Source organism: Lygodium microphyllum, chromosome 3 (genome assembly GCF_053477565.2).
Source record: "Lygodium microphyllum isolate KBCC chromosome 3, Lygodium_microphyllum_v1.1.10, whole genome shotgun sequence".
NCBI classification, from domain to species: domain Eukaryota; kingdom Viridiplantae; phylum Streptophyta; class Polypodiopsida; order Schizaeales; family Lygodiaceae; genus Lygodium; species Lygodium microphyllum.
In genome coordinates, this window is record NC_141137.1 from 32,693,365 (window position 1) to 32,711,005 (window position 17,641).

A 17,641-nucleotide genomic window follows, 5' to 3' on the forward strand; every position below is an offset into this window, starting at 1 on the left:
GAAGCGCTTAGCCATAGTTAATTCCTATGCATTAAAATGCGCTTCCTCAAAATATTTATTATGCATAACTACATTGTCGTGCAGCTACATGGACACAATGTGAAAAACCCTGGAGTGCATCATCATCTAGCTTTCTTATTAATTTAGAGAGTTCACGTTATATTAGTCATTAGTGTTAGTGTCCATAGTATGGATGGTTCAAAAATACATGATTTTTGGACAATTTTAATCTATTTTTTATATTTTAGGTATTGTTTTTTGTAAAAATAAGTGTAAAAAACTTCTAGAATAGGGTAACATGCAAAAAACAAGTTGCTTTTCAACCAGTTTTTTGGAAGATCGCATGCAAAAAGAAGGGCTCCGAAATTCGTATTGTGTGCGATTGTAGTTTTTAGGTAGCAAATATCACTCCAAATGGGAGGAGAGGAGAAGGAGCAATCCGAGAGGATTCTAAGTACGTGTCCTAGGGTTTTACTCCCCTTTCAGATCCAAGAAAACCATCAAATTTTCCGTTTGAGTAGTACAGAAGAAGCTAGTGTTTGGTGTGAACTTTTGGTATAACAAGGAGCTCCAAGAGATCTAATGCTTGGAAATTACTTCTAAAGTAGTAGCAAACATTGTCTAGATAATCCAAGAATCATTTGTCTTGGAGTTTAGTCATCAAACAATCAGCTTATGATTGCTCTAATAATCAGGAATACACAAGGCTGAAGTGTATTTGGAGTTCAAATACAAGGATTTTGTCTACCTTCTCAGGTTCTATCAATACGTAGTGCTTTGAATCATTGAGCTTTGTTTTTATATTGTGTAAAGTATTTGGCAGACTTGGCACAAGATTTTATGATTGATTCATGATGTATGGATATGTCTTGAATAGAACTTGATTTTCAACATTCTTGGGATTCGTTTGAATCTCATGCCTATTCATTTTCTTCTCTTCTATCTCCTGTTCTCTACTTTCTTTTCTCTCTAATCCTCGATGGATATGGCCTTTCAACTAAAACCCCTCCAACATTGGTGAATCCAATGTGAAAGGCCGTTAGAAGGAAAAGCAGGATGGGATAACCTTCAAGCACAATTTCTAGTGATGTTTGCAGTAGTTAGTGCATAATATGAACAAGCTTATGCAGGTACAACAACAACAACAAGGTGATGCAGGCTTCTGGTCAAACAAAAACTGTTGTGATGAATGCTCTGTAGGCAGTAGAGTATGAGATGAAGTTGTTTAATGGCAGAAATATATTTGCATATTTGCATACTTATATTCAAAAGATGGAGTTCTTTGGGGTGGCTCGACTTACATGGAGCAGCCAATATCTTGTACATGTCACTGTATATGAATTGAAAGCTGGAGGTACTGAATTGTACATACACGATATTGACTAGGTAGCTTCAAGAAGACTCTCTAAGAAGATTTATACATTGAAGATACTAATTTGAATACCCACAAGACTTTCCAAGAGTGGATTCTAAAACCCAATAAGGATCTTGTGGCCACAGAGTTATTAAGAGAACTCAAAAGTCGGTTTAAGCAATTAGATCTTGCAAAATAGCAAGCTCTTGCAAGTCAGGAAATTGAATTATTTCTAAAAGCAATAAATTCTGAGCTTTAAGAGAAGCTTGATGATTTGTTAGAGGATCAAACTATAGAGACATGGCTTAAATGTTAAGGATGATGTTACTGCACTGGTGAAAAAGCATTGAAGAAGAGAAATATTGTATGTATCTGGCTTGCCCACTATTACGAGCAAAATAGTTGATATATCCAGTATGCCACCTACTTTTATGGCTAACCCTATGGTTGCACCTGTTGTTCCCATAGTTAGGGAAGATATTATAAATGAATTGGTTAAAGGCATGTGGGATCTTCAGTTGAAGGTCACAAATTGGATGAGAAAGGACAAAAGGAAAGGGCATCGATAGAGAACAACCCCTAAACCACGGAAAAGATGTATGTGGTGTGATAGTTTGCAACATGAAAGGAAGGATTGTGCTACTTATTAGGAGGCCTTGGCATGACTGCTCATCTATTGGAAAAATGGCAAGATCCATACATAAGAAATGAAATTGCCTCTCACTTTGAATCTTGGAAAGGGAGGCGTGCAAAAATTATTGGAAGACTTGGCTATCCAAAATGCTTATGTGATTGTACATGCTGCTACTTTTGGTCTACAGTTGGATAGAATACATGGCCAACTGATGGTTGGTCCAAAGGCTACAATATGGACACATACTTTGCATGCAATTGAAAAGAGGAAAACTACTGATCATTTGAAATATCTCATGCAAGGCCAGACATTCATGACGACTAGCTGGGAATTACCAATAGATGCATATTCAGTGTATGCATTTAGTAAAAGTGCAAAACATGGATGTACTTGTGGAAGAGAAATGGAAGAGAGATGAAGATAATGCAAGGACATCTAAGAGAGTGACAAGAAGAAATGTGGATAAGCTTAAAGTTGCAAATTAGCCACCTCCTGAGCATGTTATGGAAGAGATTGGGTAGGAGCAAAAACAGAATGGCAAACAAGAGGGCAAAAAGAAGGGCAAGTAGCTCAGATATAAGATGCAACCTGATATTGAGACAGCTATAGATCTCAAGAAGGTTCTTGGAGAATATACTTTAAACAGGCAGGTGGAATTCGCCTTGGGAGAGATGCTTGGCATTGCCAAGTGGGAATTTCATGATGAAATCATTGATATAGCCTATTTTTGATATTTTGGATATTATTTCTTGTAAAAAAAGGTGTAGAAAACTTCTAGAATAGGATGACATGCAAAAAGTAAGTTGCTTTTCAACTAGTTTGGGAGATCTCATGCAAAAGGTGGACTCTCGAATTTGCACTATGCATGATCACAATTTTCAAGTAGCAAACATCACCTCGAACAGGAGGAGAGGAGAAGGAGCGATTTAGGAGAATTCTGAGGAGGTGTCCTCAAATTTTAACCCCCTTCCAAAGCCAACAACACCATCAAATTTGCCGTCTAAGCAACATAGAATAAGCCAATTTTTGGTGTGCGTTTTTGGTAAAACAAGGAGCTCTTCGAGATCTAATACTTGGAGATTGCTTCCAAGTAGTAGTAGACATTGTCTAGATAATCCAAGAACCATTTGTCTTAGAGTTTAGCCATCAAATTATTAGTTTATGACTGTTGTAATAGTCAAGAATACATAGGGCCGAAGTGTATTTGGAGTTTCATACAAGGATTTTGTTTACCTTCTTGGGTTCTATCAATACATAGTGCTTCGAATCATTAAGATTTGTTTTTATATTATGTAAAGGCTTTGGCAAACTTGGCAAAAGATTTTATGATTGATTCACGATGTATAGACATATCTCGAAGAGAACTTGATTTCCAACATTCTTGGGATTCATTTGAACCTCTTGCATATTCTTTTTCTTCTCTTTTATCTCCTATTCTCTACTTCCTTCTCTCTTTGATCTCTAATGGATACGACCTTTTAACTAAAACCCCTTTGACATAGTCTAATAATTCGCTTACCACAACACAAAGCACATTAATATCCTTCCATCTATCTATTAAGCATTAAGCAACCAATGTCACACGTGCACACTTATGCAACAAGTTAGGGATCATGTAGCAAATAGAAAAAAATCCACAATAATATAACAATAATCTTACTTTTATAGTGAATTCCAATAAAACATTGTAAATATTATAATTAACAAGATGTTCACCGGGCAACAATTTCGAGTTTCTTGCTTATTTGGCAACCCTTCCCATGATAGGATTGGAAATTAATAAATAATTGATCTTAGGGTGAGCATCTGCAAGTCAAATATATCATTTGCTTATCAAGGATCATGCATGGCCAATGGATAAGGGCAAGTTTTTATGGGGTCTCTAGAAGAGCAAAGCTTGGTGGAAATCTAGAGTGTTGGTGGGTTGACTCAATGCAACCCCTTTTAAATTCAACTATTCATTTGGAGAATGTTGGTGATTGGTCTCCCACTTGTTGTGGCCCATGGCCCTCTAGAGGCATATCATCTCAAATGGCTTTTGCTTTTTTTATACTACTGGAGCACCATCAATTATGTAGGTTTTCTTATGAAAGGTGATATGATTTCTTGGTGTGGTACCATCTCTTTAGTCATTATATACGATACTTAGGAAGTTTTTATGTATTTGCATAAGCTTAATGGGAACCAACTAATTAAATCATGTAAAATTTTTAAATTTTGGATTTTGTAAAGCCTTAAAATAATGCATCCTTAAGTGTCACTATATTGGTTTCTCATTGTCACTCTTTTATGAACTCTTCATGTATAACTAAGTCTACTCAATGAACTTTGAAAATGTCCCAAATTTTTTGTTGAGTACCAAATTATGTGTGTAGTTCACCTATTAAAGAAATTTTTACTCACTTGAAAGAAAAAAGATATTATGGGTGACTATTAGATGACATCTATTGGCCCCTCTACCCTAGGAGTATGTGAGTCTTGTACGTTCTTTGTAATTAATACAAGTAGCATTATAAGAGTCACATACTTAGCTATACGTGAGGGGGGTTACACACCAAGAGGAAAGCCTCGCCTGACTAAAAATTTGAAGGGATATATTGACACGTGGCGAATATATATAGGTGTTGACTTTCACAGATTGCAGACACATTTGGACGAGCAATACTCACCGCACAACGAGTATTTCAATCAACTGTCTAGAAAACAACTTCATGTGTTTGGAAGAGCCTTTTTTATGAATGTCACGTTTTTCGAGAAAAGTGTGCACAAAGACCTAATCTTCCCAAAACATTACTCACATCCAAATTTTCCAAAAACAAAAAGGAAATGCAAACTGTATGACAAGTATGTTTTTTTAAAAGTGTTGGAGAAACTTTATTTTTCATTTTCAAAGGCTTGCTCCTCCAAAACACTAAGGAATTTGACCGAGTCTTTGAGAGGAAGATATGATTGGCTACACCACTAGGCCATGCCCCACATTGTGACAAGAGTTGGGCGTTCTAGTGTCTAAGCACGAGGTGCCCATTTTTTGAGATTTTCCACTTGTCCAGGTGGGGAATTGGTAGTGTGTAACCGCCCTGACTCTCATATACTCTTTGTAACTTAGGTGCTCCAAAGAAACTTTTTTGAAAAACCTTTGAATGGAAAATGTAAAAGGTAAAATACCTATACTTGAAGGTCTTTATGCTAAAAGTCTTTAGATATGGAAGGTTTCTCAACTCTGAATTTTATTAGGCTTCGAGGTAAATTTGAAAATTTGAAGGTGGGATTACATTAAAGCTAGGTTTGATTTTAGTTTTAGAGGTAAATTTAAAAATTTGAAGGTGGGATTACATTTAAAGCTAGGTTTTTTTTCCGAGGTAAATTTCAAGATTTGAAGGTGAGATGCCCAGTAAGTAATACAATATAATTTACCCTTTTCCAAAAGGAGAGATATGGGTATTAGGAAATAGGACTTTCTCAATTGTTCCTTTTTGGAATGCACCAACAGTAGTGATAACCATTGTTATTCATATCGTAAGTTGCCCAACTCGTCCTGTTTGTTTTCGATTTTGCATAATTTGCTCGGTGGGAACATTCATGCCGGTGGGTGCGTCAGGCAATTGTGAAAAGGAACCACGGGAACAAGGTTCATTTTTGAAGGTTGCACAGCCCTTCTGGGCCATTATTGACCTGCTGGAGAATCCCAAAATATTGCAAGCAATGCATTTGAAAGGCAAAATAAAAAAATTGCCCTTCTTCTTGGAGAAGGGCAAAATTTTTCTAGCTTTGCATTCGAATGGTACTTTTTTTCTTTAAAAATTGGTATTTCATATTATAAATAAATGTATTAATCTAATTACCCAATACCTAGTTACTAAGGCTATATCAATGATTCATAATAGAGTTGATTAAATCAAATATGTATAGTATAAATTGAATGAAAAAATTATCTTACATATAAATTAGAATTTTATCATTGTTAAGTGATTTTGATTAAAAAGCTTATTTGCACAAGGTTTAGATTTTGAAAGGTAATATTTATTACACACATAATTCGAAGGCCATATTTTAAAAAGTGACCTTCAAGTGGAAGGGCAAGATCATAGAGGTCTAGACCTTCGGGAGAAAATACGGACTAGCCCTTCAAAAATGAACACTGCACGGCAAAGTTTGTGTGTGTGTTTCTGTCTGTGTGCTACGTACAGCCAACGGTTTGTGAATGGTTTTCAGGGGAGAGAATTTATTTCCAGATTATTTATTCTCGTTCCTGCAACTCCTCAAATAGATCTTCGTGTCCACAAATAGGCCGTAAATTAATAATAAATAGACAGATCTGGTTCGTGTCAATTAGGTTCCGAAGAAGAAGAAGATCGAAAGTAAATAACAAACAGAAAACAACCAAGCACAGCCCATTATTACATGGTCTTGGATTCGAGCATGTTTCGTCCGCCTGCTTCTCTTCTAGCAGGCCGCTTCTGTGAGTCTTTTGTATCTTCTGTCCTTTCGTTCAAGAACGGCACATGCAGGTCCTTTCCCAATCTGTGCACAAACAGAAAGAATGCCCTCTATCCGCGACATGGCCTAACCTCATTTCTCCTCTTACACGCAGTTTCCCATTCGCTGCTCTGCATCAGATGAAGAACACATTGCTGTTACAACATTCATAGCCATAGCCTTTTAACCTTCAGCCCAATCCCCATTTCAATTTAGGCGAGTCATGATTTTGGGGATATTGTCTCTATCCTTGTACGTAAGGAATTCAAACATAGTTTCAGCATCAGAGCCATTGCCCAGTCTCTGCAAAAGCAGAACGAACGCGTACACACACGGTTAGTGGTCCAGCATCCATGGCCTCTCAAATACCTGCCTACTATCCAATCTTCATCATTCTCCTCCCTTTCATATTCCTCCATCTTTCTTCCTCATCACCGATCCTAGACCCCCTCCCCATCAATTCGGATCAGCCCAATTCTTCCAGCACATCATTACCCCTCCCTTGCCTGACCAAAGACCCTTTGAACTACTTCGTGGAACAAACATCCTGGTACAACGATTTGGTCTTGGACCTCTTCCTCCCTGCAAAGTGGCGGTCCCCAATCCCGCACACCGCCCAGACATGGCTGAGGAATTACATTGCCGGGGTCATCTTATACTTTGTGGCAGGCGGTCTCTGGTGTTGGTACATCTACTATTGGAAAAAGCATGTGTATTTCCCGGAGGGTAATTTTGCCGCAGAAATTATGTTATCATGTTTTCCGTTTCCGTTGATTTGTGTTCAATATAAGTTATTTTTGCAGGCATCTGTTCACTTCAATAATCGCAGATCTGTCTTCATTTGTGCATGCACAAAATTGTTAAGGGAAAGCTCCTTCAGAGGGCTAAAAGAAATTGAAGCTAATTTCATGAAAAGAATTTGTCTGTTTCTTCGCACCATTTCTGTCAGTGAAACCATTTATGATTCAGAAATTCTCAGATCCTTTTGTCATCCAAAATTTGCAGGCGGGATGCCCTCCAAAGAGCCTATCCTTTTACAGATTTGGGTGAGCATGCAGGCTATGCCTTTATATGTTTCCTTGCCTACAGCATCAGAATACATGATTGAACAAGGCTGGACTAAGTGTTATCCTAATATCAGCCATGTTGGATTGCTTCACTACATTGCATGGTCGATAGTTTACCTTGTGGTAGTAGAGTTTGGCATTTATTGGATGCATAGGGGTTTGCATGATTGCAGACCCCTCTACAAATGGCTACATGCAACACACCATATTTACAACAAAGAGAACACTCTATCGCCGTTTGCAGGTAAAACCTACAGGGTTGTCAGATGTTTGCATTACAAATGTCTCATGGCATTGTCTTAAGTTACCCAGTGCATCCACAGTTTATGTAGCAAATAGAAATGGAAATTCTTAAATATTGGCATGCTTTCAGATGCGTTCAGACTCTGTGTACTGTTTGCAGGTAACAATTACAAATTTGGTAGCTCTTTGTGTAGTTGTGAAAGATGTTATGGTTTGTCTTACCTTACCTTAATGCATCCACAGTTTATGTAGCGTTATGTGGTGTTTGTTCGATGCCTTGATGCATCCACAGTTTATTTACCACTGAAACACAGTTTATCCTTTAGGGAAGGATGAGTTTTGTATGATTAACATGCTTTTGGATGCATTAAGAGTCTATGTACTGTTTGCAGTTAACACTTACGAATTTGTTAGATGTTTGTGTCCATCAATAAATGTGAAAGATATTTCTTGCCATTTTCTTGACCTGCCTTAATGCATCCAAAGTTTATGCTGCATATATTTGAAGCCCTGAATGCAGCAGTTGAGTACAGCTTATGCTAAAAGGAAGTAGGGTTTTTTAATATTACCATGCTTTTGGATGCACCCAGCATCCTTGTTTTGTTTGTTTTGTGAGGTTTTTCTGCACTACTTTGGTGCAGCTTTGGTCCTCTAGCATAGCTTGCGCTCCAAAGGAGTGCAGGAGTCAGTAGAATTTGACTTTGACATGTTTATGCTTACCAAAAATTGATTGCTCCTGAAAGCATTAAAATATTCAGACTGCTAACATGCTTTTTGCAAGTTGTGAGTAGCCAGAATGGACATTCAGAAGATATGTTCTTGTAATGATGAATCATGGTTTATCCACATGACAATGTAGCTGTATATGTTAGCCTATCGGCCAGGAAATGAGAACCCTAGTACAAGGTATCACAATTTTCTGAGAATGTAGCTAGGTTGCATTTTGTAATTCAAAAGAGGCGCTGATTGCCTGTAATGAAGGAGACCTAGGAGAGAGAAGGAGAGAAGGAAGAGACTGCAGAGAGGAGATAGAAAGGGGAAGAAGATGAGAGTAGAAGAGAGAGAAAGACTAGCAGAAGAGAGAGAAAGACAGGAAAAGAGAGAGAAAGAGAAGGGAAGCCATGAAGCTGGAAGGAAGGGTAAAAGAGATTTGAATATTGATAAAAACTCCCCTCTAATTGGGTCTCTCAACACCTTTTATACCCCGTCAGTATAATTGGGTATTCCCATGCTAACTCGTGTCCTACCCGTCTATTCCCACTCCTTTATATTCCATCCCAACCCGAAGGTTTTTGCCCTCAAAAACAAAAAGAGGACTTATGGCTCACAACAGAAGGGGGGGGGGGGGGGTTTGCAGAGTACTACTCTGCTCAGCATTACAAAGGAGAATATAGGTATGGGAAAGTACAATCTCATTGGGGTATACAAATGTGTATATGATGTATACGACATGTGCAAGTTGATAGCGTATGAGTTTGGCCTCCAATTCTTGACAATTAGGGGCTGACAAACAGTGGACAGCATGCTGTCCAGAACAGGCCTGTTGAAGAAAACTGGTCATAACATCCTATGGGCAGCTTCGATTGAGGTGTGTGATATGTCAAAACGAAGCTCACGAAGCATGCTTTCAAGCCATATAGGTGACACTTGACTGTCATTAGTGCAAGGTAAAAACTGTTTTGAAATAGTGTGCTGTCTTTAGTGCAGACTAGGGCAAATTTAGCTACTGCTTAGTCAGAATTGCACCCTTAAAGTAGGGAAAGAACTTCACTGGTGAAATGCTGATCGGGTAGGGCTTTCCAAGACCATTCGGTTCCCGGGGATCAAATGGATAGCCTACATAATAAGTATCAAGACCACAAGGGGCATCCATACAAGCATAGGTCACCGTACTACCACCGGGGTCGAAAGGATAATTGTGATCCAATGCATCCGCTGTATCATAGAAGTAATTCATGGTGTCATCTTCAAGCACTGATGGTGGCACAAGATCCTTACCGACCCATACGGTAGCATGCATTGACTTGTCCATAAACTCATTGGGAACCACTAGGCCAAGTCGAGCTGGAGTAGATGAGGCTAGAATTACTACAGGATTCACTATATCAATCCCTAGGTATTTCATGTCCATGAATTCCACATGCATGGCTACTACTGGGCATTCAAAGTTAAGGGCCTTGGGCCGATGGGACACCTGCTCATGAGCCTGCAGCAGTGAGATGCTCTCATCATGGCATCGTCCTTGAGAAGTATCATATGGCTCATAAGGATGCGCATGTTGCTTATAGTAATGATCAAGTGATTGATGATATCGAGCACTCCGTTGCTGATAATGATGTTGCTCCCCATGTACATACTCGTATACATTTGCATGATGTTGTCCATGTACACAGTGCTGTCTAGATGGTTGTCCATGTATGTGACCAGAATGTAGCTCATAAGAACATACATAGTCATTAGATGCATGTTGCTTAAAATATTCACAATTATCATATGCACGTTGACCGTAAGTAGGCGTATGCACTTGCCTTTGCACATCGAACCCATGCCAATGGTCATGGTACTCATAATGTCTGTGAGAATGCCCATACATGCCTTGTTGACCAAAATGTCCTTGGGTGCCATGCTGCCCATGCATTACATGTGGGCCAAATTGATTATTAGGGCCTTGCTGCCCAAAATTTCCATGCTGCCCATGCAATACATGCGAACCAAATTGAACATTGGGGCCTTGCTGCCCAAAACTGCCATGTGCATGTTGCCCATTACCATGTGCATGCTGCCCATGTGCACTTGCATTAGGGCCTTGTTGCCCAAAATTTCCATGCTGCCCATGCAATACATGCGAACCAAATTGAACATCAAGGCCCCAAACTGCCATGTGCATGCTGCACATTACCATGTGCATGTTGCCCATGCGTACCTGCATTAGGGCCTTGCTGCCCAAAATTTGCATTTTGTCCTTGCATATAGTTTCCACTACGGAGGAAATGCTGTCCCAAGGATGGGTTGGAAGGGTTCGTCACGGGTGATGGGAGGATGGGTTCATCATGTCACATAGAGGGCTCACCCAGCTCATAGGTGCTATGGGAGAAGCCATGGGTGCTACCAAAATCTTGTTGGCCATGTCCTGTCTCCAAGGGGGGAGGGCGGTTGGTCTCACGGGGAGGACCATGCTCCTTGGGCCGAGCCGAGGAGGGTGATAGGGTGGAGATGAGGGTGCCCATGCGCTTTACGAGCAAGTCCATCTTAGCCATCATCTCGCTACGACGCTGATCTTGGTGGTTTTCCATCTCCCTATGGCGGTGTTCCAGCTCTCGATGCCGCTCAGCATGATGGGTCTCATGTTGGCATAGTGTGTTGTTAAGCATAGCAAAATTGTCCGTCTCGGGGGCACCTTCTTCAAGCATGTCTTCACGATCCTCTTGGGTGGAGCTAGGATCATTCATAGATGCAGAGGAATCTCTGATCTCGCACTGTAAGTCCTCTTGGGCCTTGGCTTTACCCTTATGACCTGCCATACTAGGTGCTGTTCACCAGACCCCCTGCCACAAAAACTGCAATATCTGGAGTTAGGGAGCTTTGATCGGGGAACTTTCTAGTTCACAACGGAGGGAAGAGTGCCCTCTATGAACCTATGCAAAAAATTTTATGACAAAATATTTAGAATTGATTGTGAACAACTTTTTGTGGCTGTACTGAAGGGGACTGCAGCCTGTCCCGTAGGACCACTGCACACAAAAGTGGCTGTAACTCTCCAATGGGAGCTCCGATTGGGGAGCTTTCTAGCTCTAGTCGAAGATATCGATGCCCTCTACGCAAAGAGCATAGGTATGCAATAACAGGTCTTATATAGAAAATTCTGTAATAAGAAATGCATGGCTGAACTGTGCAGTCCAGCACCCTGTTTACAACTGTGAGAGGCCTGTTTTGAATAGTCGATACCCTGTAGGGTCTAACCAACTTATCAAACTGAATGAGGATCTTTGGGAGACCTATGAGCACCCTGGGAGGCTTGCAAATACTTCTTCAATCCACAAGTAGCTTTGTAAACACCTGTGGAAGTCTACAGCAGCATGTATAAGCCTTTTATGAGTTGCAAGTTGTCCTGTAAATCATTGTGGGTTGAAAGTCGCTGCTAATATGATCCAAACCATTGCCACCATGGCCAAATGCATTGCCAATAAGAGCATAACCTTGTCTAACATGATCATCTCATGACCACATAAGTATCACTGCCAAATACGGGCACATAATTGCCAACATAGACAAGTTCATAGACATCTCAATGTCAGCATGAGCATATGAGTGTCACCATAAGTGTCATTGCAAAAAAAAGTCAAATGTGTCAATATCCTTTACAATTATGATATAATCTTTGAGGCATAAGTATACCACATCCATAGATCAATTAGCATCAAAACACCTCATGCACTCCCATGTCTAACACTGACACTGTCAACATGTCAAATGAGCTAGTCAGAGGCTCCAGTTTGCAGTTTGTGTTCTCTATCTTTAAGCATTCTCTATTGATGATCAAATATGCTGCTTAGCTTAAGAATCCTCTAGTGAAATCCGTATCTTCATGTAGCAGCAAAGTGAAGAAATCACTGAAGAATACTCCTCCTTGTCCTCTTTAATCAGAAAATATTCAGAATTGGCTGGCTACAGGGATGCTTGTTGTGATACATGCAGGATAGCACATTGGGATTCCAAGCCTGCACAATTGCATGCCATCATATGTTGTCTGGTGTGTACTCTGATCCAAATAGATCATGCCTTGTTCATCACATTAGTATGACATCTGATGTGAAGTTCAATCTTGCCCGCATACATGATCTTTTGATGGAAGCCAAGCATCCATACCCCCATATCAGAATTGAGGCAATTCTTTGTTTTTGAGTTCTGGACATGTTCATGTCAAGCAATCAATTTCATTACAAATACCAGTAATTTGCACAAAAATCCCAAATTCTGCACATGGTCTTCTGTCTCAGTATGCCATGGATAGAGCTATGAGCAAAGTGGAGGAGGTGCTTGAAATCAAGTCTCTCACAAGAGTCATTAGCGCCTACCTCAACTATGCAAATGCCATGGAGCAAGATGTAGCACAGTGGGAGAGATCATATAACAAACTTCGACTTGCCCAAAAGGAGCTTCTGTCTCATCTCCCCAAAAAGTATGAAGAAGTAAGGTGTATGTCTGCAAATTTTTGCTTCATCCTAAACATGCTTCAGGCTTTTGAGCCTCCATTTGACATGTCTCAAGATTATGACATAGAACTAGGAAGCCTAGTTGGGCAGAATAAACCTCCTTATTTTTCCTGTACCACAAGTGCAGATCCTCCTGGTGTATACACAGAGATTGATTTGAACCCGCCTTGTGAACCAGCAGAGCTAAACAATGGACAGTTACTGCTGCCAAATAAAGGAAGTCCAAGAGGCTCTAGGAGTAATTTTTATGCTGAAGATTACAAGACAACGGATAAAAGGGAAGCATCTGGTTTGGTTTCAAACAGGAGTGGGCCAATAGGTACACTGAACCAGACCTGGGAAGAAGCATAAGCAGAAGTGATGGTAGCAGGGGTATAGATTGCAGGTCTGAATGTCGACAAGACATAGACAATGCATGGAGCGTGCTGCTCAAAACCTTCCTGGTACCCTGGTTGCATCCTTCACATGTGCAGGACCTGGTCAACAGCTCCCAAAGGGAGTTATTGCATCAAAGAGCTTTCGTGTATCACCACACATTGAGATAAAGGGGAATCAGCATCAATCTGTCACTCCCTCTAACAAATTCATCAGAGGGCTTGGCCACACGCTAAGCCTTACCACATAGTAGTTGTTGGAAGAGGTCAAGAAACCCAATCGATCTTGAATCACAAGGTCTATGGATTGTGCAATACAAGAAATCATAGAAGAGGATGAAGACGATTATGATGTGGAGTTCTGTACCAGATCTGGCAAATTGTGAGGCTCTCACCAAGGCCAAAAGCTTCTCAACCCTCTGATCACGCAGGCTGAAGGAGCATCCCTTGGCTTCAGATGAGCCACAAGAAGGCATGTGTCACTTATCCACTTCAGTATCCTCGACCTTCTTCTCGGGCACCGCTTCAATTGAGGTTGAGAGAGAGCCCGACAAGGTGATCTGCAGGAAAGAGGGGATCCACCCCAAGTTCTACAACAAAGCTGAGGTCTACTGCAATGGTGAGCTTGTGATGACGACTTGCAGCACGTAGCCCAAGTATGTGGTGGATGTTTGGTCGGGCAACCATCCCTTCTATCAGGGCAACGAGACAGTCTTCCTTTAGGATGCCAATCAGGTGGAGAAGTTCAACAGGCGCTATGGCGGTGACTTCAGCTATTCTGAGATCCTTTGTTCTTACAATGGGTGAAATTGTCTTTGAGAAGAAGAAGAAGCAAACTGGCAAGGGCAAAGGAAAGAGGGAGGAAGGTCCATGAGTGTCGCCGATGGCGAAGCTCTTGTGAGTCCTTTCTTGACAGGTTTACCTTTTAATTTTCACTAGGGATTAAAAACGAATTGCCATTCTTATCCCCTTGCATCCAATTTGTCCTAGCATCTTGCCATAGCTTGCGTGGTCTTCAAGAAAGATGCCATCTCCCTGTGGTACTCCATCACTGCTGCTTACAGCTCTTGCTGTCCATGCTGTACTTGTCTGAGTAGTTAAAAAAAAAAAAAGAATTGGATGTGAGAAAAGAGAAGAAAGAAGGGACCAAATATCTAAGCTCTGATACCAACTGTAATGAAGGAGACCTAGGAGAGAGAAGGAGAGAAGGAAGAGACTATAGAGAGGAGATAGAAAGGGGAAGAAGATGAGAGAAGAGAGAGAGAGACTAGCAGAAGAGAGAGAAATACAAGAAAAGAGAAAGAAAGAGAAGGGAAGCCATGAAAGCTGGAAGGAAGGGTAAAAGAGACTTGAATATTGATAAAAACTCCCCTCTAATTGGGTCTCTCAACACCCTTATATACCCCGTAGTATAATTGGGTATTCCCATGCTAACCTGTGTCCTACCCGTCTATCCCCACTCTTTCACATTGCCTAGTCATTCACCTATAAACTACTCACCTTTTAGATAATTCGGTCAACACTGATTAAAGTCAGGGTTGAATAATGGTCAGATTTGCTGAATCATCGTAGGCCATTGCGTAGTCACTCACCCACAGGGTAGCCAAGCTTCATCTGTCTGTTGTGTGTTCCGACAAGGCAGATCTCTTCTGACTTAAACAATTGAATGGCTGCCAGTTGGTTGAAACAAACCAAGAACAATAAAACAGTGCAAGTTTAGGCCTCACAAGTTTCTTGCCCATCTTGTTCTTGGTCAGACCATGTCTGTGCCCGCTTTTTTGCTTACCAGTAGCTTTTTACTGTGGCTGCCGAATGACCCTGTCCAGTGAAGGTCGTCTGGGCATTCTGAACCCACCCTTAGTGGGCTTGAGCCTTGAGGAAAACAGGTTGTAAGTGGACCTACTCTCGACTTTGAGGGAGATTTGCAGTCTGGAAACCTCAACCTACTGAGGCTTGCCATTTAAGTGATTCTGCTTTGATTTGCTTCAGAAAAAACATTCTCAGCTATGCAGGTTGGCCAGGCTTGTTCTCCAGGCAGATTAGTTGTTCTTTCTAGCAATATCCAAGGCAGTGTTACAGGATCTTCATATGAGCCAAAGAGCAGTAATTGAGTGTGATCTTAAATTTCTGGGCAATTCACCCATGAAAATTGATTTGTGGAGAAGCCTTTAGGCTAGAAGGCAATCATTGGGTAGGCATCAACTTTATATATTTTCTGGAAGAGTACTGCATACTATTGGGTAGGCTGTGAATTGGGTTTCCAGATTGTCAATTGAGATGAACTTCTAGATCTTGCTGTTTGAGATATTGAAAACTCATCCACATATGACTGGCTAAGCTTGTCTTTCATTCAGACTCGCATCCTCGCTTTTAGCCTGGAGGCAAGTAGTTTGCAATCATTGAAGACATTCAATCAGGCTTGTAAGGTAGTGATGGATATATTGAACTAATATTTTCCTCAGTAGAAGGTTGAAACATGAAATTGATTGATTTTTCTTCTGGGGAGGCTCTAATTGGGGCCTGGACCTCTTAGCTCACTGATTGAGCTAGATATTACCCTTTGATGCCCACACTACGAGCTATGTCAATTATAGTAATATTCCATCCATCACCTCTGTTTTACACGTTAAATGAAGTTCTAACTTTGGCTGTGCATGTCCTGTTGCAGGGTTGGCATTTCACCCAGTGGATGGGATTCTGCAGGCCTGTCCACATGTGATAGCAATTCTGTTTATACCGACCCACTTTATAACTCATGTTGCTCTCATATTTCTGGAGGCTGTCTGGACCACCAATATTCATGACTGTATCCATGGAAATATTTGGCCAATCATGGGTGCAGGCTATCATACCATCCACCATACAACATACAGGCATAATTATGGCCACTACACAATATGGATGGATTGGATGTTTGGAACCTTACAAGACCCCACTCTGTTTGGTAAACATAAGAAGTCATCTTGAGAAGATAGTGGTTTCTGGTTTTTCCTTCTGCCCCGCAATGCTGTATTCATATAGTAGAGGCAATGCTTTTCAGAGCCTTGTAACAGATATGCAAGGACCACTGTGGTCATTAATGGCACATTTTTATGTCTTGGATGTGAATCCTACAGGCATAGGCACCGTGATCAGAAGTGTTACTATTGGTTTAGGAGCCAAGGTCTCTGAAGGATGTGATGTGGCAGCTGGAGCAAAACTCATCTTTACTTCTATTTCACTTTGTTAACAATTCTGACATAGGTAAAAAGAGACAGATGAATGTTTACCACTGCAAGAGTGTAAAGGGCCAAACAAATCACAGGTATGACCTGCAATTTTAAAGTCTGATACAATTCCATGTGGGTCACTGCTCTTAGTGATGAACAGGAGTTCTGCGTGCACTCCTTTTAAGAGTTACCTTGCATAAAGATGTCAGTGAGTTCGAAACAAGGATCTTTTATTAAGCATGTGAATTTGTGCTTGCTATGCTTTTTACGTCTTTATAGATACTTGATTGATAAAGATACTGGATCAGGAGAGTTGAGTAGCTTGCAAGCAGCAGGTGAATGAATATCTATACCCGAACTGTGATTACAAACCCATATGTGCATGAATATTGACTGCACCACTGCCATTGATTTATGGTATAAAACAAGATTATGCCACCTTGTAATTATAGTATGTTTAGTTGGTGCTTGGAGGGAGGAATATGCAAATTATAAAACAACCTTGTGCCGCCTTATAAGCATACAATGCGTTGTTGATCTGGAATCTAAGTACTTGCACGTTTGTGTTGGTCATTCAAAGCTTGCTTGTTCTCCATCAACTCTTGATCTCTACTTCATGCAACCCAAATCAACTTATTTTTCACAAGCCATTGCTTGGTGTGAACAACATTGTAGGAGAGTTTGATGCCACTCCCAAATTAGAAATATGGGAATTGATTCCAAGATGAGTAGTGTCATGCTACGGAGTGACTCTACTTGCTTGATGTCTTGCAACCAAAGTCATCCTCCATGGGACACATTCTCTATTTCCAAGATGAGATAGCACTCAGAATTTTGGAGGCGCATGTCATTTGAACATATACATGGTGGAAATATGCAAAACTTTCAAGTACTACTATGGTTTCTCCACATCTCTTATGATTTTGGAATAGAATCAATGGCACTCAAGTGTAGATGCAAGTTCCTTGATGAGAACATTTTAATAGACTATTGAGAAAGGAAACCTTGATGTGAAAAGAAATTCAAATGTTCAACAAGAGATTCGCTTTGTTGAAGTGGTACTACCACCAT

At 40.5% G+C, this 17,641-nt stretch overlaps 1 protein-coding gene across 1 annotated transcript; it reads left to right on the forward strand.

Moving 5' to 3' along the window:
* The first annotated feature begins 6,161 nt into the window (after positions 1–6,161).
* On the forward strand, positions 6,162–16,834 carry LOC148038203 (delta(7)-sterol-C5(6)-desaturase-like). Its single transcript, XM_087669877.1, has 4 exons — positions 6,162–6,447; positions 6,580–7,190; positions 7,470–7,775; positions 16,030–16,834. The coding sequence occupies exons 2-4, from the start codon at positions 6,818–6,820 to the stop codon at positions 16,326–16,328; spliced, it is 978 nt and encodes a 325-aa protein (XP_087526003.1). The 5' UTR covers positions 6,162–6,447; positions 6,580–6,817; the 3' UTR covers positions 16,329–16,834.
* Positions 16,835–17,641: the final 807 nt, after the last annotated feature.

Coding starts and splice junctions, on each gene's coding strand:
- LOC148038203 (XM_087669877.1), top strand. CDS start 6,818: ATGGCCTCTCAAATACCTGCCTACTATCCAATCTTCATCATTCTCCTC. Junction 7,191..7,469: donor GCATGTGTATTTCCCGGAGG/GTAATTTTGCCG, acceptor CAAAATTTGCAG/GCGGGATGCCCTCCAAAGAG. Junction 7,776..16,029: donor CACTCTATCGCCGTTTGCAG/GTAAAACCTACA, acceptor GTCCTGTTGCAG/GGTTGGCATTTCACCCAGTG.